The 23,314-nt window shown below is 35.2% G+C and overlaps 2 protein-coding genes across 7 annotated transcripts; both read right to left on the bottom strand.

The window, feature by feature from the left end:
• Positions 1 to 263: 263 nt before the first annotated feature.
• On the bottom strand, positions 264 to 4,891 carry LOC112502854 (30S ribosomal protein S6). The gene is made up of 5 exons (XM_025106865.1): positions 4,547 to 4,891; positions 3,180 to 3,234; positions 2,997 to 3,053; positions 1,110 to 1,187; positions 264 to 944 (listed from the first exon to the last, which is right to left on the bottom strand). Exons 1-5 carry the CDS (start codon positions 4,805 to 4,807, stop codon positions 541 to 543), a joined length of 855 nt encoding a protein of 284 aa, XP_024962633.1. The 5' UTR covers positions 4,808 to 4,891; the 3' UTR covers positions 264 to 540.
• Positions 4,892 to 6,949: 2,058 nt separating this feature from the next.
• LOC112502850 lies at positions 6,950 to 22,356 on the bottom strand. Of its 6 annotated transcripts, none has more exons than XM_025106860.1 (11): positions 22,264 to 22,356; positions 12,992 to 13,753; positions 12,814 to 12,865; positions 11,601 to 11,730; positions 11,050 to 11,501; positions 10,762 to 10,842; positions 10,548 to 10,646; positions 7,883 to 8,029; positions 7,718 to 7,804; positions 7,571 to 7,642; positions 6,950 to 7,485 (listed from the first exon to the last, which is right to left on the bottom strand). In XM_025106860.1, the coding sequence occupies exons 2-11, from the start codon at positions 13,645 to 13,647 to the stop codon at positions 7,120 to 7,122; spliced, it is 2,142 nt and encodes a 713-aa protein (XP_024962628.1). In that variant the 5' UTR covers positions 13,648 to 13,753; positions 22,264 to 22,356; the 3' UTR covers positions 6,950 to 7,119. The 6 variants fall into 6 exon arrangements, 5 of the variants coding, with proteins under 5 accessions (XP_024962628.1, XP_024962629.1, XP_024962625.1 ...); XM_025106861.1 differs by having other exon boundaries at positions 13,145 to 13,753; XM_025106857.1 differs by having other exon boundaries at positions 12,814 to 13,753.
• Between the last annotated feature and the right edge of the window lie 958 nt (positions 22,357 to 23,314).

The raw sequence follows: 23,314 nt of genomic DNA, 5'->3' as shown, positions 1-23,314 counted from the left end.
TTCATGAGTAGATGGTTTCAGAAATCCGACATATATGCAATTTTCTTTTAATTTGATCTTGCTAACAAACAAAATTGACCTTCAACTTTATATATTAGTTGACTTGTAAAATAACCACATAAACTCATGATTCAAAGTCAAACTATTGTTTTCGAATTGTGATTTACCCGCGCTGCATCGCACGGGTACACCACTAGTATATATATATATATATATATATATATATATATATATATATAGCATTAGCAACCAACAACACAAACAGAATACCAACATCTCTCTTACTTTTCCAGGTATATTTGTTGAGCTACCATTTCTGATCCAAATATTATGAAACTTTTTTATAAAAACAATGTTACAACATGGCTGGGGAATTAAGCTAAGAAACGTATGAAGAGATCTTCACCATTAGGATGAGATGCATCGGATTAGGCGTCATTCATGGGTGGGTTTGAGTTTAAAGGGGATCAAGGTTCAAGATCCCTTGTTACGCTTTTAACTCTCCTTCTCACGTGATTCTTTCGCCTTTTACAACAACCATCAACCAACTTTCTCCGCTTTTTCCAGTTTTCTCCTTCCTCCAATCTTCAAACTTGCTGCTTCATCCTCATCCTCATCCTCATCAACATATATGATGCCTCCTGTATCATCATCATCTTCGTCTTCTTCATCACTGTTATCATTCATATCAGCACGAAGCGTGTGGAACTCTGGTGGCGGGGTGCATTCCTCCGTGATAGCCTCATCCTGTTTCATAACAAGGTGTCGTATGATTCTCTCGTCTTTATCTAGCATGCTCTTGAATTCATTGATCCATTTCGCTTCAATCTCAAAGTTCATCAAGATGTAATGTGCGTTTTTCGCTTTTTGTATCTTGTACGCTAGCCTTCGAAGACCCCAGTCGCTGAATCTATGAACTCTCCCCTTTTTCTCCGTTAAAAACTCTGCAAGCATAAGAGAATGCAACCATTACAAAGGCGTCATTAAAAGGGAAAATCCCGTGTCGGTTTTGATGCAGGAAGTACGTGTTTTGACTCTTAAAAGTCAAAAATGCAGACAGCTTTCATATACAAGTAGCTAAATATAGAAATTTGAGTAGCCAACGTCACCTTCAACTTTAAGGTTTACATTCTCGACTTCTTCTTCAAAGTTCTCATGGATTAGATAGACCACTTCGTAGTGACGATCTGCAAGGATAAGATAAGAACAAAGAAAATCAAGAAAACGCAACGTCAAGGATGCGGTAAGCAAAGCTAAAGTTAGTGAATTTGGATTCAACATAAAATGGTTGAGATGAAAGTTCTCATGGATACGTTAAAAAAAAGGTTACACCAGAATGACGTCCCGCCCAATTTAGAAGTGATCGTCAACATATTCTTTAAAATAAGTTCGAAAATTTATCAAATTGAACGGGAAATGGATGGGGGAGACAAAGACAAAGGGAGATCGACAAATACTACATAACAATATACGTATGGTCCATGTTTATTGAAAAAATCCTCTTTTTGGAAAGCTATTTCAAGTAGCATTACAACAAGCTCCAATTTTTTTCCCAAATTACGCCCTTGCATATTTTTCCAATTAACAGCTAGTTTATCATCCAACAACTAGCATGTCAGCTAGTTTGCCAAACATAGCCTTAGCCTAGCAGGTCAGATTCTCTAAACTAAAGAAAATAAAGGTTTTGTTCTCTATTTTGCTCCAATAGATTCTCTATATTATTCTATAACATAGAGAAAACCAGAGAAAACTCCAAGTTAAAAGAATTCTCTAAGATGTTGTTTGGTTCGCAGAATTCAAAGGAATTCAAAGAAATTGGAATGATCGATTCCCTTGACCAAATTCCAATTCCTTCGTTTGGTTCACATATTGAAATGGATGGAATCCTTTAAATTCCTTTAAATTCCACAATTTGATGAAGGAATTGAATTGTATTCCTTTGCATCCAATTTAACCCAACACCGCCCACCCCCTGCTCCACCACGACCATTCTACTATTGTCACAGCTACCACCCTCGCCCCCCACCCCCACCCTCGCCCCACCACCAATGGCCTGTTGTATTCGTAGCTTCAACCCCCACCTCCGCCCCTAACCCTGCGGCCACCATTAACCACCTATACCAAAGGCCACTACTGTCATCGTCACAGTTGCCACCCCCACCCTCCTCCCATACAAAGATGGAGATTCCGATTCCTTAGAGAGATTACATTCCAATTCCTACCAACCAAACGCGTGGTTAAATTCCATCAAATTTCATTCCAATTCCTCCAAAGTCAAATTTTCTTTGATGGATTCCATTCCACCAAATTCCATTATGCGAACTAAGTGCCCCCTACTTGATGGAAGGAGAAAGAAATGATTTTTTTGTTCATTCCTACCAATGAGATCGAATTATTATTATTTTATACAATTTTTTTAAAAAAGTGTATCGGGATGATAAAATTATAGAATATTTTAATAATATAATTAATATTGAGATCTCTAAAATAGAGAATATGTTGGCGCTGAATGCAATTTCTTTTAGAGATTTTGACTTTTGGTTCTCTATTTTGAAGAAATTATAAAGAATCTATTGGAGATGCTCTGAGGAGTTGGGCATCCTTGCATAATGACATTCCCCTACTATGAATTAATTGTGATGATATAACTTTGAGTGTCAAATGAACTGCTTTAAATTCCAAATTTGATGAGCATACATCTAATCGTAAAGAAAAACCAATAACTATGTCAAAAAGAAGTAGAGAACATACGTGAGTAATAAATACATATACCTATCGAACAACTGTTTAAAGTAGCCGTTCATGGTGAACAAAATTCAATAGAATCAATAAATTGTAACGATAACAATGGGTCGTCAAGTAACTTCAACTTCAAATATTGCAATTTTCACGAGACAAAAGAGGGATATAATAATAATATTATATATATATATATATATATATATATAGTACTAGTAATAAAGATTAAGAAGGAAAGAGAAGAGAAGGGATCATACTTTGTTCGGCATCCAAATCGCTTTCTAGCATAAGGTTTAGAGCTTCATAGAGGTCCTCTACAAGTAAAGAAACATTACAAATTAGTTTCTAAATTCACATCGTGTCGCCATGTAGCAAAGAATAACATGTAAAACGAGAAACTGAAAGTCAATATATGAATTCAAACCATCTTTGTGACTTACGTTCTTCGGCATCTGCAAATTCCGGAAGAAGTCTACCGTCTTCTTGAACTACTTTCTGCAATGCAAAATCAACTATAAGTTAATACCAGAAAAATTGAACCCAGAGGGATGAAACTTATTATATCGATCTTGATATGTATGGATCAATTACATTACATTAAAAAGAGAAAGAACCGAAAGAATGTAAGCATTTATTACTCATGAAGATAGCGGGATGCAAGGAACATTCTATTGCGGCGTACCCAAGAGAACGGTTCTATTGATTAGGTGTACAAATGCATCATACAAAGAAAACATACATTACATTCGGGAAAAAGAAATCATGTATTCTCAAAGAAGATTTTGTTATCAAACGGGCATATGATCATGTTAACCCCATCCCCAAGTAGGGGCTGGATTGGTGGTTTGAAGGCGTTTGAACAACCCAACCCAATGACTGCCCTTTTGAAAAACTCAACCCATTTGAAAGTGTAACTCAATCCAACTCAAACCATCCAGGTTGGGTTGGCTTGCGACTTGCGTTGGTCTAATTGAAACACTTAGCTCATATCATGTTAAAAACAAACTAAAACCAGTAATCAAAGATAATCCGATAAATCAACACCATATTGTCAAATGGCGTTTTTGTATAACCAAACAGAACTAACCCAGATGACGGGCTCTATCAATGAATCAAATTTTAAGTTGGCATTGAAAAACTAGGTTCGACATTGGAAATTAAAAGTTTTAGGCAACAACTACCGGCTTAATTGGGATAGCTTGCAATCACCTCACCTAATCTCCAATGGCCCTGAGGAGACTCGAACCAGTGACCACATGGGAGCAACCAAGGTCTTATGTCAATCCCAAATAGATCAAACTACATCATACAACCCTATTATCTTGGTTCACTCTTGCACTTGTATTCAGTTATTCTTTTGTACATTCATCTTGTTGTTCTTGTACATACCAATAAAAGATGATTACAGTGGCCCAACACTCTTTTGTTTTGCAAGAAAGTCCCATAATTGAATGGTTCATGTGAACTCTACTAATTGACTCGAACACAGGAGTAGTAACCTTACAAGTATTTCAACTAATCGAGCTTCAAGTTATCAGCTAAAAACACTAAAATGGTTCATGTGAACTCTCAATTTCTCAAAATGGTCATTCTTGGTTGAACCATATCTATCTCTAAAACACACACATTTCTACAGACTACCAACAGATCCTCAAGAACAATCATTCAATCAAAATTACTGCAATTCAGCAAAATCCCATCTAAAACAGCACATAGAATTGCAAGAAAAATAGCAAAACTAACAGCAAAAAAACCTGGAACACAAGAGAAATTGAAGAAGCAGAAAAGGGGGCTATAAATATAATACCTCTCTAAGCAAAACTGATTCAGGGAAAAGACCAGTGGTTTCATCTGGTTTGGCTACAAAGCTATGTCTATCTTCTTTCTTCTTGTTGGAATGATTAGTCTTCTTGGCGGCCATAACTAGTGATTTTCTGACGCTAAAAGGCAAAATCTGTGAAGAAAATGGGAAAGATGAAGAAAACCCATTTCTAAAGTTGTGGGTTTTCTCTAGAAATCCACCAATTGAAGAAGACGAAGAGGAGCATGATAGAACCAGGGACTCCATTGGGATTGAGCACAAGGTCTCAAGAAACCTTCTTGCTCCAAAGATAATGAAACGAACTGGAATTTATGAGATGATTTGTTCAAGTTTATGGGCCAAAAAGGGTTCTATCTTTTTCTTTTGAAATGTCGAGCTAAATGTATTGTCGGCCCACATTTTCGTTATCCTGGACCTGTACTAGAGGTGGCCAAAATTCGGTCCCGGGCCGGGCCTTAACCGGTCCCTACCGGGCCTAATTGCGACAAAAACCGGCGGTAACCGGTCCCAGTCCCGGTGATTTTCCTTGTAACCGGTCAAGGTTATTAGTAACCGGTTGTTCCAACCGGTCCCGGTCCCATAACCGGTCCCGACCGGGCCTATTCAAAAAAAAAAAAATGAATTTTTTTTAAATTTTTGGTTATTAATAAATTTTTAATATGTTATTAATATGTTTGTAATATGATATTTTGAATATGTTTTATTATAAATACATTTTACTATAAATACGTTTTGTTGTAAATATGTTTAAAAATACACAATAAAAATACGGTTTATTATATATATACGTTTCGTTGACTTTCGTTGACCGGGCCGGGGCCGGGCCGGGCCTATAACCGGTTACATAACCGGTCCCGGTCTTAACCGGTCCCGGTCCCAAAAAACGTCAAAAACCCTAACCGGATCATAACCGTTGGTCCCGGTCCCTCTCCGGTCCCGGTTCCGGTCCTCCGTCGGTTACGGGCCGGGCCGGGCCCATTTGGCCATCTCTAACCTGTACTATATTACATAGGTTCTGACAAAAATTCTTAAAAACAATTTTTTTTATGCATGAAGTATTGTATATTGATGCATATATAAAATTCAAGATTACAAGTAAATTATGTATAAATACAACTTATTAAAATTTTATGTTTGAATTCGTGTAACTAACTGCGGATAAACATAATCAAATAGAAGATAAACATCTTGATTTTTTTGTTTGTGTGGCTTTAATGAGGTGATGTAGATGTTACATCATTTTGATGACTTAATTAAAATAAAAATAAAAACCTATTTCAAATTATTATTAGTAATTATCATTTTTCATTGCTATGATTTAAACAAACATTTAATTTTTTTTGACTTTTTATTGTTAAGTTGCATGCAAATTAATTATTCTAGAGTAAAATATTTCTTAAATAAATATGCTACATTTTTTCTAGATATATTTGTTTGTAAAAAAGGGAACACTTCTTATTTTATGTTATTCAAAAAAATACATATTTTTTAAAGTTCTATAGAAAGTTTTACCTTTAAATAGGAGGGAGGTAAAACGAGAATATTTTTCCTAGGTTTCTATTGGCTCTTGCATTAGTGCGTTGAGAGAGGGAGGATTTCTGGTTCATTTTTCTGTTATTGTAATTACCATTATTGAAAATTAAATATATTTATCATTTAATACTAAATATTTACATACATACATATATATATATATATATATATATATACATATATATATATATATATATTTATACACACTATATACATATACTTAACAAAAAATTAATCGGGATCAGATTTGGGGCGGATAATGTCATGCCGCTTCCGTATGAAAATAGACCCCCGTCCCGTCCTCCTTCCGATGTAAAAATTTCCATGTCAAGGTAAGAGAGAGGAGATGACGAGAAGGGAATAACCTGCAGTTTGAAAAGGGAATACATTCTCAATAAACTTAACATGTCGTGAAATGAGTGAATTATGTGGGAGTGTAACCAAGGAATAAACAAGGTTTAGACCTTGGTCGGAATTTGTGAGATGTATATGGTTGTAACCAAGGATTAATAGGGACAACCGAAAACTGAGCTTTAGAGAGTTTGGACTTTCTCAAATGGTGTTAGAAATTTCAGAATCGGTGTGGTCATTTGGTTGATGAGAAACACAACATTTTAAAATGCCACGGACCAGAAACGAGGATGTAAGACATGTCTCAACAATATGATGATGTTTTTCGTTCGACCGACCCAACTAATTCTGGTGTTGAATACCAAATTACAACATTCAAATTAACAGTCGTTTTATACGTTACCACCTCAATTCCAGATAACGTTTTGTGTAAACTCTTTGTAGAACATTGGCTACTAGTCTGTCTTACGTTTGATTCGACTAGTACACAGCAAGACAAGTATATTAAAATGACAATATTACCCCTCATTAAATAAAATTTTCAAGTAGTACTAGTAGTAGTAGTATATAAGTAGTTGTCATCTCAGTTGGCAAACGTTGACAAAGCTATTTAACCTTTGGGTTTTGTGCTCTTCCCATTAACAACTACATTACCAACCGACCAACCACTCAAATTAATATTTCTTACCTTTCTTCTTTCTTTTGCTGCTACTTCCATTACCATTACCATTACCATTACCATTACCATTGCCATTGGCATTGCCATTGGCATTAGCATTACTGGTTTTATTTCCGGGCCATGTCGGCATATCTGAACCATTGGCTGCAAAATTGTCAAACGTACCGGCTTGAACAGCATTCTGTAACCACTCCATGAATTCCTCTTCTGTCATGTTCTCATCCATATTTGGCATCCCACCACCACCTCCTCTATGGGTTGAAGAGCTGCTTCCTCCCTTTCCATTACTGTGCTTTGTTGACATTACACTTGTGTTCACATGGAAGCTTGGTTTGTGAGTGTTTGCAGGACACCTCATTCCCTAACACACACAACACCCCATAATCAACGAAACATACATTTCTAGCCGACTGTTTTGAGATGAAAAGAAACAGAAAAATGCTTACTTGGCAGATACACCATTCCGTCGCATCGTATATCTTGCTATCTTCACAAACATAAGCACGAGGAGCATCTACCTGCAAAAACATAAGAAAATAATCACTCAACACCCACCACATGCCACCTATCTATGATGTGCTCACTTCACATACCTTCTGAAATATCCCAAAAAGGAGCGGTTGGGATGATTGTTCAACCCACCCGTCTCCATCTTTCGCCGGATGGAAGTCTTTACACTCCTTCAAAGTTAAAAAAACCAAATAAGGTAGATGATTGGTTGAATGGATTATAACTAAATACTTAAGTGATGATGATACCTGGCACCATCTGGCTTTAGATTTTGTCTTTTTGGTGTAAAACCACATGTGAAAACTGCTACACTTTTGGCATGCAATTCGCCTAGACTCTCCCAAAGGATCATCCACATGAAACTCCGTGCGTCCAAATAACCCAGACCGTTTATTCTGCAACATAATTTTCAAATATGTTCAATAAACTATCTTGGGTTTAGTAAAATGCAGCTTAAAGCAGCCACTCAATGGCATAGTATACTTGGAGAAAAGCATCACAACCAAAACATCATAGAAATGCAAAGAGTTTCATGCACCTCCAAATTTTACATCACATAAAGAAAAAGAAAAGACATACAAATACATGCGGATGAGGAGGATTGCAATAGCATTTATACCACATAACATTTTAACAAGAGTGAGAGCTAAATGTCCAAATCAACACATTTGCATCTTCTGCCTGTGACAAACATTGGGTAGAAGAGAATTTGCAGAATATGAATAGGAGGCTAAAAAATATACTTGGAAGATCAATCAGTTAAAATAATGAAGTCTAGTATGATGGAGCTAACCCACTGCATACTTTCTTTGTCCTAGCTACAATTCTGACCTTGTACACCATAAGACAGTATTGTCTCGAATAATACTGGTCAATTTTCCTCCCAAACCATGAACTTTAACACAGGGAATTGTAAGCCTTTACACAATTATTGTAACATGTTTAGAAGAGAATGGATTCAGATGTGGCAATGACACTAGTGAAAAGTGAAAAGCGATGACTTGCCTATTTAGTTTATATTGTTAATGTTGACCATAGTTGTCTAACATAGTTATACTGATATGTTGATTTAGGAGCTTTTCCTTACTTTCTCCTCCATTCTTCCTGCACTTGCAATGGCAGGAAAATTTATAATCGTCTCAAAATTTACTTTTGTGTAAAAAAAACTGCAACATTTTCTGTTTTAAAAAGATATCAATCCAAATCCCCACAATGTTGTAGGATAGTAGTGTTCTCTGTGATGTACCAGGGTCTCTTGTATTATGTGGAAGATCCGTGATGTGGGATCATAGGACTCATGTAGTAGAATCTAAAAAGTTCATTAGTCTACATCCTAATAGGATTAGACCCCCCCCCCTCTTAATGAAGGGAAGACCTCTTCATTTTTTTATGTTCAAGAATCAAGAGTTGTGATCAAGAAAACATAAACTCTTCTCTCATTCTGCTTTCTTGAGTTGTGTAGCATCTTTATATATGGTTCTCTTTTAAGGTTGGATGACTGAGCTCAACAAGGACAAAGTGCCGACCCAAACATCCTTGTCTAGTGATTATAAGTAGACTAAGAAACAAAAGATACAACATGATTTGTTCGAAAGCTGATCAGCCAAAGTGGTTTCAGGAGGCTTAATGCACTAGAAAGTAGATCATTCAATTGTCTTTGGTATGTAACGGATTATGTGCTAAACAAGCAAGAAGATTCCTGGGTAAGAGCCAACAAGGTAACAAGTGGCTTACGACACGTGCCATATGCACGTCTACAACTTATACTTGAACATATAAAATATTTTTGTGAAGTACAGGAAATCTATAATATTCAATGACTTCTGTCTTCTTGTGTACTTGATATGGTGAATTGTACATAATACCATAATTTTCCTATATGATTCCAGCAAATGACTGAAATATTTTCTAGGATTAATTTTAAGCTGAGTTTCGTACCTGTGTTAATGTCGGATTTTCCTTTACTTAGACCTTAAAGTTAAACTACTAGCAGAACTGCTTTCCACAAAAACAAGAACAAAAATGCCTCAATATCACCAACCTTAAAGTTATTCTCCACCCCCTTGATCTCAGAATCTCTTACTTTTACTTCTTGGGTTTTGATTTATTCTTTTAAGATCTATACTGCCAACAAAAACAAGTTTTCATCACTTTGAACCACAAACTTGTATTGCTTTGCTAGGTGCTACCATAAACTTTAATGGCAATGAATCCGTTCATGCGTCAATGTTAACTCGTTTCCATCTTCTAGTAAAGTAATAGTAGTATACTTCAACTTCGAACTTCAACTTGGCTTTTTCCAAATTCAAATATTAAATACATATATATATACATATATAACTTCTTTTACATTCTTACACCCTTCTTTCAACCAACTGCGGTAATTCTTGAAGAGTATGATGTCATTATTGATTTTTCCCCATATTTGCTTAAATTCAAATAAGGTTCAAACTCAAAATAGGACAAGTATTTGACAACACAGGAATTGTGCACAATATTCATGATGTGATAATCAACTCTTTTCTTGGGGGAAAAAAGAAAAAATCAGGATCTATGTGTTAAACAACACAAACATAGAAATATAGAGTCAAGCATCAGGAGATTCTGGCAATTGAATAATTATGAGCGAAAGCACAGATTTCAATGCTCCATCTAAGCACCAGAATTCTAGATGTCTGACAAAAGCTTGAATACACTGCATGCAAGGTACACTTCCATGCCTATTAACACAGGGGGGTCAATAAAATGTCTTATATACAAAAATCTTCTTTTTCATCAATAACAAAGCTGCATGCAAGGTACACTTCCTCACCTACTACAAGGGTCTACAAATATATAAAATGTGGTAACAGGCTGGAATGAAGGTCAGATGAAACAAACCACAAAAAAGTGAAAAAGAATAGATAATCAAACCTTTGGAGAAGCATTTTGAAACCTACGGAAATAATTCAGAAGATCCTCCCTTCTCAATTCATCATCATATGCTTTTTGCTTAGAACTATCTAGCAAAACCTTGAGTAAAATAAAGATTTGAACTATAGTCAAGACACTAAAAAATAGGAACACAAAAAGGCATGCATCAAGATGAAATTACATTGTGAGAGAAGTTGGAAACAAGAAAAGGCACCTCGTATGCGTTTTGAAGTTTCTTAAAAGCTTCTGCGGCCTTTTCATTACCCATGTTTTTATCAGGATGGACCATCATTGCCTGACATCAAAATCAAGAGATAGAAAGAGAGTAAATAAATCATCAAGTCCATTCGTTTGTCTATAAGATACACAGCTAAAAGGAAAGTAGCCTATAAATGACATTGGGTCGCAATGGCGTAACCTATAGTATCACCATTGTCTAGTAGGCTTCCACCCATCTCTGAAATAAATGTGTAACCAAGGACAGTAATGTTTTTATATGAACCTTTTTTCTGTATTCGCGCTTGAGAATAGACAGATCTATTTCTTGGAATCTAGACAAACCCAATGCTGAATAGTAATCTGTTGAGTTTAACAATCGAACAACTTCATCTTCAGATGTTAAGCCAGAATCAGACCCACTGGTTGAAGGTACCCCTGGGCTACGGTCAGCTTGTGGATTGGTCCCACCATCAGTGTGTGAAGCATGCGCTTCGTCGCTGTTGAAGACACTTGGTCCACTTTGCATGCCAGCTGTTTGTTCAGGGCCGCTGTTGGATCTCCTTTGCTCATTCATGCTATTCCTCAAGAAGAAAATAAGAGCATCACTTGAGAAAAATGATAGATTCAAAACCAAGATAATACCAAGCCAGCCAACCAGTGTCCATGCACAATATACAGAGTACACAGTCATAATAAACAGTGCAACACGCTCATGGCTAAACGTGAATGCCACCCCTGCATATTACAGAATTGATGACATCAATACCAAAAACATAAAAAGATTCCGCACAAAAACATTGTTATACATGTTAATTCAAGTGTCAAAAGGCTCACCACCAAACAGGACAACAATTAAAGTTGTCCAAAAGCTTCCATACAACCACAAAAAAACAATTCCAGAAACAGCAAGCAACAGAAGACCAATGGTGAACCCTACAAAAAGTGCCACCAAAGCAACTATAGCCTACAAAAACCATAAAAGTCAATTAATACAGGATCCAGAATACATGTGCAAACCTGAGAAAATAAGAGAGAATAATACATTTTTCCTCCTCACCCAAAAGCTAGAGAAGTTATAACTTTTTTTAAAATAATCTTTGAATAGAAGTATCTCCAATGTAACAAGGACCGTCATTATACATTGGAGTGTCTGGCACGGCCGTATACGAGTAGAACACAGCTGTGATATGTGTCTAACATGGCTCTCTTACATGTCTCGCATGTACTGATAAGTGTCTAGCATGGCAGATATGTATAAAGAGTTCTTATTATCTCCTTGTAATTTAAAACATCATGGCATGGCACTGACATATCCCAATCCTTGAAATCGTTAATTTTCTAAAATAGAAACAAAGGCTTTAAAAGTTTAAATGCATAAGTAGAAGGTAAAATCCAAATTTATCAACAAAGTATGGGCTTAGTACATACACATAGGTAGTTTTTGAAGGACATATTTTGATGATTCTTTTCTAATAGCAACCTAGCACTTAGTCGCTCTAAGTAATCCTTCTAAAATTCATGCATATTTAATAACTCTAATACTCACACCGTTAGGTGACCAATATCTATTGTACATGTTCATTATTTTCTATTAAGATAGAATAAAGTTTGAGCATAATGGTGATAACAATAACATATAAATGAAACTCTTGTGTGTGAGTGTGTATGTATAATATATTCAATGTTCATGCCCTGGTCATCTTGATATCTGAACTTTTTAAGACATGCCTAGTCACAATGCCAGCATATTGGTGTCGTTACTACATAGATTTGCTCATGTGGCTGTACGAGAAGCCACCACCAAAAGAAATAGTAAAGTACATGGTAAGAAATCCAGCTTTTGGTCTAAATAAGCTATTATTGAAACAAACTCTTAAAACACAAATACAAAGACACCTTACAAGCAAAGAATCTGTAAAAGACTTCAAATGTCTTGTATACATTTGAAATATCAGATGATTCAAACAAACTATATTAAAAAAAATAATACTTCGGAACGAAGATAAGTTGCATATAGAGAAGCTGCAAAAGGATAAAGTAGGCTTACCCCAATAGTGACAAATTTGAGCATTCCAATCATTGCAACCACCGAAAAGATGCTGCACCAAATAACTGTGAAAAATGATGTTGTCCCCATGCGTATAACAGAATCTATACCTCTAAGAGTGCAATCCAACCAAACCATTGAAAGGATAAGCAATATGTTGRTGAAATGTGTAAGCCACCTCAAGATAATCGGGTAAGCATGCTTGATTTTCATTCTAACATAATCACGAGAGATTATTATCTTGGTTACTAAAATATCAATCAAAGGCTTGTGTCTRTCCAACCATTCAGTTGAGACCTGTGAGACAGRCAACACAAAMGTCTTCAAATACCTAACACCCAAGGCTTCTGGAAGCTCTACACTTTCACGTAGACCATCCCGATCGAATCCATTTAAAGAGTGGCCAGAACTAGTTTTTCGGTTCTTTGATCCAGAACTACCACTAGCTGAMGCCCACTTCTCTTCTTCCAAACAAGAACTTCCARTTGYTGACATGTTAGCACTGGAATCTTCAGAAGTACTGTCACGTGGTTCTGCTTGCTCTACAGCAGATGTCCTGGTTGTACCTTGAATCTCTACTTTAATTTGTTTTCCAGATTTGCTTGTTCTTTTCTTCTCATCTTTAACATGATCTTGTTTGTGAAGGGACTCGGTCACAGATATGCTTGGTTGAGTATCACTTGAAAGTTCTTCCCTTTTCACATCCTTCATGTTGCCTACACTCCCCTTTCCTTTTCTATTAGGTGTTGCCGACCCTGATTGGATACCTCCTTTTTTGTCGTTTGCTGTGCTTCTGTCCAAACCATTCTTCTGTTGGTTTCCTTTACGAGCCATTGATTATGAAACGATAAGCCAGTTTCTAAACAGAGATAAAGCAAATCAAATTCTAATTGCTTTCTGTCATCCCAGTCATGAAAAGCAGATTCACAAACAATTCAACCTGTAGATATAAACTGTCATATAGTCTGGGTAGGCACATGAGAAATACAGAAGTGGATCAGTTATGCCAAATGCACATCACAACAATAACATAAACAAATAAAGCCACCAACAGTAAGGGGCTGTTTGGTTTGGGAGGGTTTTTTCATAGATAGTTTGGGATGGTTTTTGTTTGGGAGGGTTTTTTCAGAGACAGTTTTTTAATTGAAGCGGGCTGGTTTGGAAAAAAGCTTGGCTTTCTGCATAAAGCACCCCTTTAGAAGCTCACTGAATAAGCCACTACCAAACAGTCATGCATAGCTGACCGAATAAGTTGCAAGTCCGATTAAGCTTCTAACAAACATGGCCTAAGTCAGTAACAAAATGCTAAGCATAACAATTGTCCCCACATAAAATTTGTATAAGATGTTAGATTTTAGTTCCTCTAATCCAAACAATGTAACATAATATGTGCACTAACCCAGGAAAATCACAAAACTGAAGTCGCTGCAAGCAAACAGCCCGATGTTGTCTTCATAAAATGGAAGTGAAAATCTATAAAAAGTGACAAGTTGTCTAACTTCAGAGAAGGGAAACAAAATTACAAAGTTCTTACAAGATTGCAACCAGCAAATGCTGGATTAGAAGAAACAAAATTGATACTCCAAAAGAACCACTTATCCCCCATAAAGATAGAATGGAAAGAGAAAAAAGAAAAGGCTGGTCAAGATGCACTTATCAAGACAAGAACAATGGTACATGTTAGAATGAGAGGTGGAGATACAAATACAAACATCACTAAACTCTTGCACAGTTACTACTAAACCAACTCTTTACAAAATTGGGATATGCTGAGACAGAGCTCCAATAAGGGCCTATGAGTTGTGTTATGGCTGTTGAGTTATTTAATAGAGAGAAAATTGCTCATCTTATACTTAGTTTTCTCTGAACGTACAACTCAAGTTGATTTTACATTTACATGTTATGATATATTCTGTAAAAATACAACTCCCACATCATAATAGCTGTTAGCCAAGCTTTTATCCAAATGCTAAATCTATCTCAACACCAAGGACATCTCACAACACAAGAAGAATATGCGAGAAAAATATTGAAAGCAACTCTATCAAAGAGCTACCGGAATACAATATGAGGGGCATTAATGTTTCTAGAATTTTTGTTCACTTTACAAACTGGTCACTATATATTGTATCTGATAGTGATAATAACATGAGTTATAATAATACCCACACCTGCAATTGCCAACCTTATATCCATAGGTACACCTCTCTTTGATATTCCACCCTTATTTCTTCTCTAAAACAGGGTTCCTTACCAGAACAGACTTACGTCACCACGTCTGGAAGTACCCCATACCCAGTTCCAAGCTAGAACAGACAAATGTCACCACGTCTGGGGGAACTACTTCTTAAAACAAAGTTTTATTCCAGAACAGACTTACGTCACCATGTCTGGAAGAAACATTTCCCAAAATATAGTTTCAAACCCGAACAGACTTACGTCACCATGTTTGGAAGAAACATTTCCCAAAATATAGTTTCAAACCAGAACAGACTTACGTCACCACGTCTGGAAGGAACATTTTCCAAAATATAGTTTCAAACCAGAACAGACTTATGTCACCGCGTACGGAAGAAACATTTAATATCTTTTCTACTTTAAAAGATATAAAATACCCCTCTTCACAATATAACAGATTAAACAGAAATTGTGAAATATCCCATTTATCAACACTCAAGTTCATCAATAACCATATTAAGTTAACTCACATCCGGACAAGTCTATCCGGACAACACATGTTCGGACAACACTTAGCCGGACACTCATACCCGGACGATCCTTAACTATTAAAAAATCATCATATCCGGACGCGCACTCTCTCCGGACATCAGAAAGATTCTTAACTCGACCGGATATACTCTTATCGGACAACAAGAGTCCGGGTTTAATTTCTCATCGTTCAACACAATGATCGTACTTGCCCTCACTGAACAAACTGTGTCCGGACACAAATTCCATAATATACAAATCCGGTGAAATGTTCCATACGGTCAATGAAGATTATCAAGAATAGATGCAGTATCTTCAATACATTAACATCTCAAGGCTATAAATCAGTAATCATATGCAAAGGCTATTTTTGAATAAACACTCACCTTTGTAGATTCAGATTTTGAGGATGAAATTAGCAAATATGGATCAACTTGATTCTTACTTCAGTTAGCAAAGAAAACCCACATAAATTCTCTCTCTCTCAATTGCTTTCTAAGAAAGGCAAGAAACCTCCTTTCTCCCTAACACTCACTTTATATACCTTTCCATAAATGGGAAGGTGGTTAATCATGCAAAGACCTTTATGCATGTATATAAAATATGCATATAAACCACAAGGGTGGTGCCTGATTGGTTTGAGCTTGGCTCCAAAGGTCAAAAGTACCCGGAGGTCCCAGTTTCAAATCCTAGGAGGAATAAAAGTTCCCTTGTAGCCACGGAGGTTCAAATGCGGTGACTCCGGGCTATCTGCAAAGCACGTGGTCGCCCTGGGATTAGTCTGCTCGCATAGCGGGTTGGATATCCAAGTTAATAAAAAAAAAGCATATAAACACATGCATTCACACAAATTTCAGAATTCCCATGCATACTTTCCTTTTATGCATACAATACTTCATGCATATTCTATTACTATTGCATGCATGATAACATACACACACTACACATTAATCTCATGTAAGCATGTATCCAGATGATTAATTATAACAATTAGTCAAATATTCACGTAATCACATCAAATAATCACATAATAATTACCTCAGAGGGTGCCTCCGCTATAAAAAAGACGGGATTCTGGTAGTATGGGAGCATCTGAAAACTTGTAAAAAACTTGCTTGGAGATTTTAACATGTCTAAGAGTTTGATGCAGTCAATAATCATTCAATATTGTCCCAAAATTCCAACTCGTGTCTTTTGTTGAGACAACTCAACAGATTTTTTGGTTGAATTAATAATACATGAACATAGGCGTACTGGACAAAATAAGGTATACAAGATTCTAAACTTTTCTTTGTATTCAAGTGCAAATAATCTCAACACTATAAATATAATGACAAAGGTTAAATGGAGGAGGAAAATGATTAAAACATGGCGGGCACCTATAGGGGTGTAACCCTGAACCATGGAACCAACGGAACTGAACCAAATTGAATCGGTTTTTGGGTATTGGATGAAAATCCTGTTTCTTCTGCCTTTGCAACAATTAACTTCTTTTCTTTCGAGTCCATTTAGTTTTCTTCACACACTGCTTGTACACACTTTGGTGAGTGAAGTATTCAAAATGATACATACTTAAGATTCTGTTTGTTTGACAGTTGTGGAAGAATTCTTCTTTATCTCGTAATAATAGAAATGAGATTTCTAACTTATTAGCTATAACGTTTTTGTTTTGAGTTCCCTCGGCATGTATTGTTATAATACATGCTTATTTTTTAACTATTAAAACAACATGAAGGCTAATCTCGTTAATGTTTTGGGTTGTTGATAAGGCGCAAGCTTTTCTTATCATGCATCCTCCTACACAGTTGAGTCAAGGGCAAGGGTGATTATGTTTGATGTTGCTGGATTTGAAGGCAGTAGAACCCTTCAGAGGAGGACATCTTCATTAATATCACATGGCGATGATAACCCTGTGAGATCCCCAAGTGGAGACCATGCTGGTCTAATGAGTTGGCCCCAACGCCATATTAAGTCTTTCCAACATCTTGAACATCCCAGTGGCAACATAAACAACTTTTCTGCCCGAGCAATGCAACTAAGCATGTATGGCAGCATGGTATGTTCATTGTTTCCCTTCTAAAAGTTTTAAATAATCTTGTTATATATATATATATATATATATATATATATATATATATAGGGTTAGGTTTGAGGGAAAACCGCAAAAAAATGAAAAATTGAGTAACACCTTGGTAACTGTTCATCTAGGGGCCAATTTGTTCGGTATGCAAACATGTGCATAAAAACCAAAAAACAACTTCAGTTACTTATATGCACATGTGCATATTGTTTAGAAGGGTGTTTCTCAGTTTTTCATTTTTTTCGTGATTTTCCCCTTAACCTCCCTCTATATGTATATATATATATATATATATATAGAGAGAGAGAGAGAGAGAGAGAGAGTTAGATTCATACAAGAATAATATCTATTTAGAAGAATAGGAGAATAATTTTGTGTCAATCATTTCATTAAATAATTAATTATAAAAATAAATTAAATAAAGGGTATAAAACTAATTTAGTTATTTATTTAAAATTCTACTTTTACCTTATTTATGATTTTAATATGATTTAATTTTTTTATTTAAAAAATGTTTCAAATTTATGCATTTAAAATAAGCGTATTTAATTTTCATTTAAAAAATTCAATTTTTTATTTAAAACAAGAATTTTAAAAATTACAATTTTCGTCAAAATCACATGTGATTCATAATTAATTATTTTTTCAAAACATGTTTCCAATCATATGTGATTTAAATTTTCAAACGAATAATTCAAACTAACATTGAAAAAGAAAAAATAATGAAAACAAAATCAAATGTGAAGAGTAGCAAAAAACACATTAAAAATGTATAAGATAAATGTACTTAAAAACGTAATTCATAATTTGCATATATCACAAGTAATGTTGTAGATAACATACATTCCTTTTCTACTAAATCACGAAAATTAATCATGCTTAAATCACGAAAATTATAAAAAAAAAGTCATGAATAAATACGTTAATTAAATTTATTATATAATCTTTATAAAATGAATTTCTATATATAATCTGTATACAACAAATTACATATGCCCTTTAAGAAAGTTTTGTTTAATGAAATGGTTGGCGTATAATTATTCTCTTAAATAGGTACCATTTTCGTATGAACCCGACTCTCTCTCTCTCTCTCTCTCTCTCTCTATATATATATATATATATATATATATATCAAAATGCTAAGAATAGTTCCCATTTAGTGTAACAAATAATCTTTCTTTTCAATGAGGGTAACAAANTTGGGTTGGGTTGAACTTTTGTTTGGGTTGGGTTGGGTTGAAAATTTTCAAACCGCCAACATTGGGTTGGGTTACTAAAACGGCTCCAAACCGATCAACCCGGGCCGTGAGCACCCCTAGTTATGGCTGTTGAGTTATTTAAGAGAGAGAAAATTGCTCATCTTATACTTAGTTTTCTCTGAACATACAACTCAAGTCGATCTTACATTTACATGTTATGATATATTCTGTAAAAATACAACTCCCACATCATAATAGCTGTTAGCCAAGCTTTTATCCAAATGCTAAATCTATCTCAACACCAAGGACATCTCACAACACAAGAAGAATATGCGAGAAAAATATTGAAAGCAGCTCTATCAAAGAGCAACTGGAATACCATATGAGGGGCATTAATGTTTCTAGAATTTTTGTTCACTTTACAAACTGATCACTATATATGCACTTTTTAGATTTTGCAATGATAATTTATACACAATATTGGACAAAGATACATAGTACAAGTCATTTTTTCTCAGTGCCAGAGTGATCCATCACTGCACTGGGTCACAATTAACTTCAAGTCAATGGATGTGGAAGGTTTTGCCGTCCCTGTCCCCATCCCCGTTTCTCCTACCCTATCCCCGTCCCTGCCAGAGATGGGCATCGAACCCCCTTCCCTTTGGAATATAGGCTCATCCCGGGCCTATCCCAAGTCCATCCCCGACAAAGACATGTTCAATTAAATATATTAAGCACGTCTCTAACAAACTTCATTGTACGTAAAAACTCAAATAGGTTGATGAGTTACGTTTTAAATTGCAACTAACGTATTTACCGAAGTATATAAGTAGTTGAGCATGCTTCAAATTAGTAATCCCCAAATTACACATCTTATTTTCAAAAAGATGTAATTATCAGAGATGTTAATTCTAACTCAAACAAATTTAGGCAGTTTAAAAATTATTGTTACATATGATCAGGGTGCAACTTTTTTATTTTAAAATTCAAACTAGGCTTCTTACCCACACTCTTATAAACATAATCGAGTAAGATCAAGAAAATAGGTTTTCCGTGTTACTCGGAATGAGAATAAATATTATGAGAATCGTGAGAGATCAATGACCGAAGAGGTGCATAATTGATGCTTATGCAAAATAGTGGAAGTATGAAAAATAAAAATAAAAAGTAATATATATACATATACATATCGAGGTCGGGTATGGTATACCACCCCCCTCCCTGTCCCCATCCTCACCGGGTAGAAATGGTGTATCCCCGGACCCGAGCACCGGTTATACGGGGAATACCCATCCCCGGCCCAGTAAGGTGAACTTTGTACCCGTCGAGGTCAAGTTAAACCACCATCCATATTCAAGTCACCCATATGTTGAGAAGAAAGAATGAATTGGGATCCAAGGCACTTACCATCCATCTAATTTACGAGGATAAGGAATAAGGAAGTGGAGGAAGAGGATCAAGAATTTAAAGGAGGATCCTAATAATAACCATGGAGTAGGTTTTGATAGATGTAAGATTGTAATCTTCAAGATGAAATGGGCAATTTTAGAGGCAATATACAGGAATCATATCGAATTTTAGCTTCTTCTTGGACTTGTCTTATGCGTTGGGTGTTGCGTTAGTTTCATGAATCCATGGCACTTCTTTTGTTATAACTAAATGTGCTTGAACATAAGGACATTTATTCTTGAATTCCATGGCTACTATGTTCCATATATTTCCATGTTATTAGTGGATGTGTATTGCTCATATGTACGTTTGTGGATGTGCAAATATATATTTTCAATCTTTTAGTTCATGCACCTCACATTGATGAGTTGTGATTCTTGCCTTGCACCTAGGTCCTTTGAACCCTCATACGCCTTGCGCCAACACCTTTGGTAATGTCCCATCCGCATTTTTCATCATATCAAATACATGAGTCCCATAACCACAACTTCATTCATTGTTGCACCCTATGTTGGAGTTAGACGATGAAATTCTTAACTGGTCAAAACAGATGAGACCTAAGAATCCGACTAGTCTCAATGAAAATCTTCAATTTCATGTTTCATTGTTGATACAATCATACAAAAACCATCCCAAGTCTAAGCTTGGATCTACTTTAACATCTTATAGTAAAATCAGGTACGAACTCTAAACTCCCACCTTTTTGTCTAGGAAGAAAAATACCATGGTACTTATCATCTTCCTCCGGGTTCAGCCATGGACATTACACAACTAAGTGGAGCACAATTGACTCCACGAGCAAACAACACATCTTCTCCAAAACATGGGCATTAGAATGAGGCACTAAGGGAAAGCAAAAGGATCAGCTCAGTAAGATACAGCAATCAACACAAAGATCCACTTAATTCCAAAATCCAAAACGAAGACGGTAAAATTTAGCTCTAAATAGACCTTTTGCATAAGAATCAAGGAACTTCAACTTAATCTGCACTCCTTCCATTCCCCGAAGATGAGTAATACGCATTGATAGTTGTGTCCAAACCTATTATGTATCAAGTTGTACAAGCTCGTTATGTTCTCGAGTTGAAGAGAAAAGAAAGAAAAAGAAAGTCTAGCAATTTTCTCTCATGTTCTCAAGTTGAAAAAAGGAAACGAAATTGCTATGATTGCATTACTTTTAGTCTTCTCAAGTAGAAGACAAAGAGAAAGAAAGCTAACAATTTTACAATAATATCCTTTCTAAATCCTTTTTGTCATGAAAGAAGTTATGAGAGAAAATAAATGGTAGTTATATCGATAAAAAAAGGATGAAGTTGGCGCCAAAAACAGTAATAAAGCGTTTAGGTTTCTTTCTCTCCAAATCTTACCTCGATTGGAAGGAAGATTTTGTCGAGAAAATTAACCAAGACTTTCCCTTAGGTTCCTCTCTTTCTCATCGAGAACATGAAACTTTCTTTTAGGTTCTATATGTTTCATTCCGAATCATTCCCTTTCTCCCCGTTATTTAAACTCGTGAACACAGCCTTAGCACAACAACAATCTATATGTATTGTTTGTTAATTTGTTTGAATTATACCATCAACACTAGAAATCCTTTTTCCGAATTCAAATCAATGTTGAAGTTCCAAAGTAGCCCTGATGATCCTCAAAGTCAAAGTACCGAGAATAATATCTTCCTTGAAACAGAGGAAAAAGTCGATTTGAACTACAACAAACCTCGATCACCAACTCAATTAAAGAAATCAAAAAACACTGGAAAAGAAGTTAGTGTGTTAGTAGGCTAAAGCAATGGGGTAGTTAGAATCTACCATCGAACACAACTAAACTTCAATTAAGCATAAAAATACAATTGCATACAGAGACAGGATGAAACAACACAGATGAATTTTACCGCTATCACTTTCAAAACCCTAAAATTAGCCGTGAATCCTGTTTTCTAACAAGACGAACGCATGCATCAAGTGAAGAGAAGATTCGAATTGATAATATCAAATAGAGAGAGAAGGAACTAACCAGTGAGAGAAGAGCGATGGTGATGAGAAAATTCAGATCGAGGCACAATCCAAAGAAAACGCTACCCGGATGAAATATCATTCTTGAGTTCAATATACAGAAATTTGGGGTTTGGGAGTAGGGGTGGGGGGTAGCGTAGGGTACGTGGTGGGGGTGGGCGGACTTCGTCTCTCTTTGGGCGTAGGGATCCGATGTGGTCCAGTCCAACATACGCTCATACCCGGGAACCAATCACATCATTATCATTTGCTTCTCAAAATAATATTAAAAACCCTAACATCCGTTTGATAATTACTGAATTGTTTGATACTGAATGATTAATCTATATTATATTATAAAGCATTTGATAAAAACTCTTAAAAACTATTTTTTTATATGTAAAGTACTGTTTATTAATGTATATTACTTAAAACTCAAGATTACAAGTAAATTATGCATAAGTACAACTTATTAAAGCTCTATATTTGAATTCGTGTAACTAACTGCAGATAAACATAATCAAATACAGGATAAACATCTCATTTTAAATATAAAAAATCTAAAATATAATTATGATAATCATTGAGTTCTAAAAAATATTTAATTATTATATTTATAAAATGTTATATTATTAAATCAAAAATAAATTATTTCATTATTAAACTTAAATTAAATTATAATAAAAAAATAAATTAAAGAAATTACATAAAAAATAAAAACTTTTAAATAGTTGATTTGATATTAACATTGATATATATATATATTTAAATTTTTATGAAATTTTCAAATTTATATTTTATTCAAAAATAACATCATTATTGTTTTCTTAAAACCATATAAAATCGTATTATAACATCAACAGAGACAAATAATAAAATAGAACAAAAATTGAGATGTGTCTCGCTGCATTGCACGAAAACTCTTCTAGTGAGTTAAAATACTTAAGAGGTTTTGTATAATATATGTAGAATAAAATATAGTTGTTTAGTAAATGTTCTAAATGACAACAAATTACCATTTTAATTCTCTGTATGATTTAGTTTTGAATAAAATATAGTTGTTTGGTAAATAC

Source organism: Cynara cardunculus, unplaced genomic scaffold, assembly GCF_001531365.2.
Source record: "Cynara cardunculus var. scolymus isolate 2C unplaced genomic scaffold, CcrdV1 Un_Scaffold_2064, whole genome shotgun sequence".
Classification (NCBI taxonomy): Eukaryota; Viridiplantae; Streptophyta; class Magnoliopsida; order Asterales; family Asteraceae; genus Cynara; species Cynara cardunculus.
Note: the sequence above shows the minus strand (reverse complement) of the source record. Positions and strands in the feature narration are given on the sequence as shown.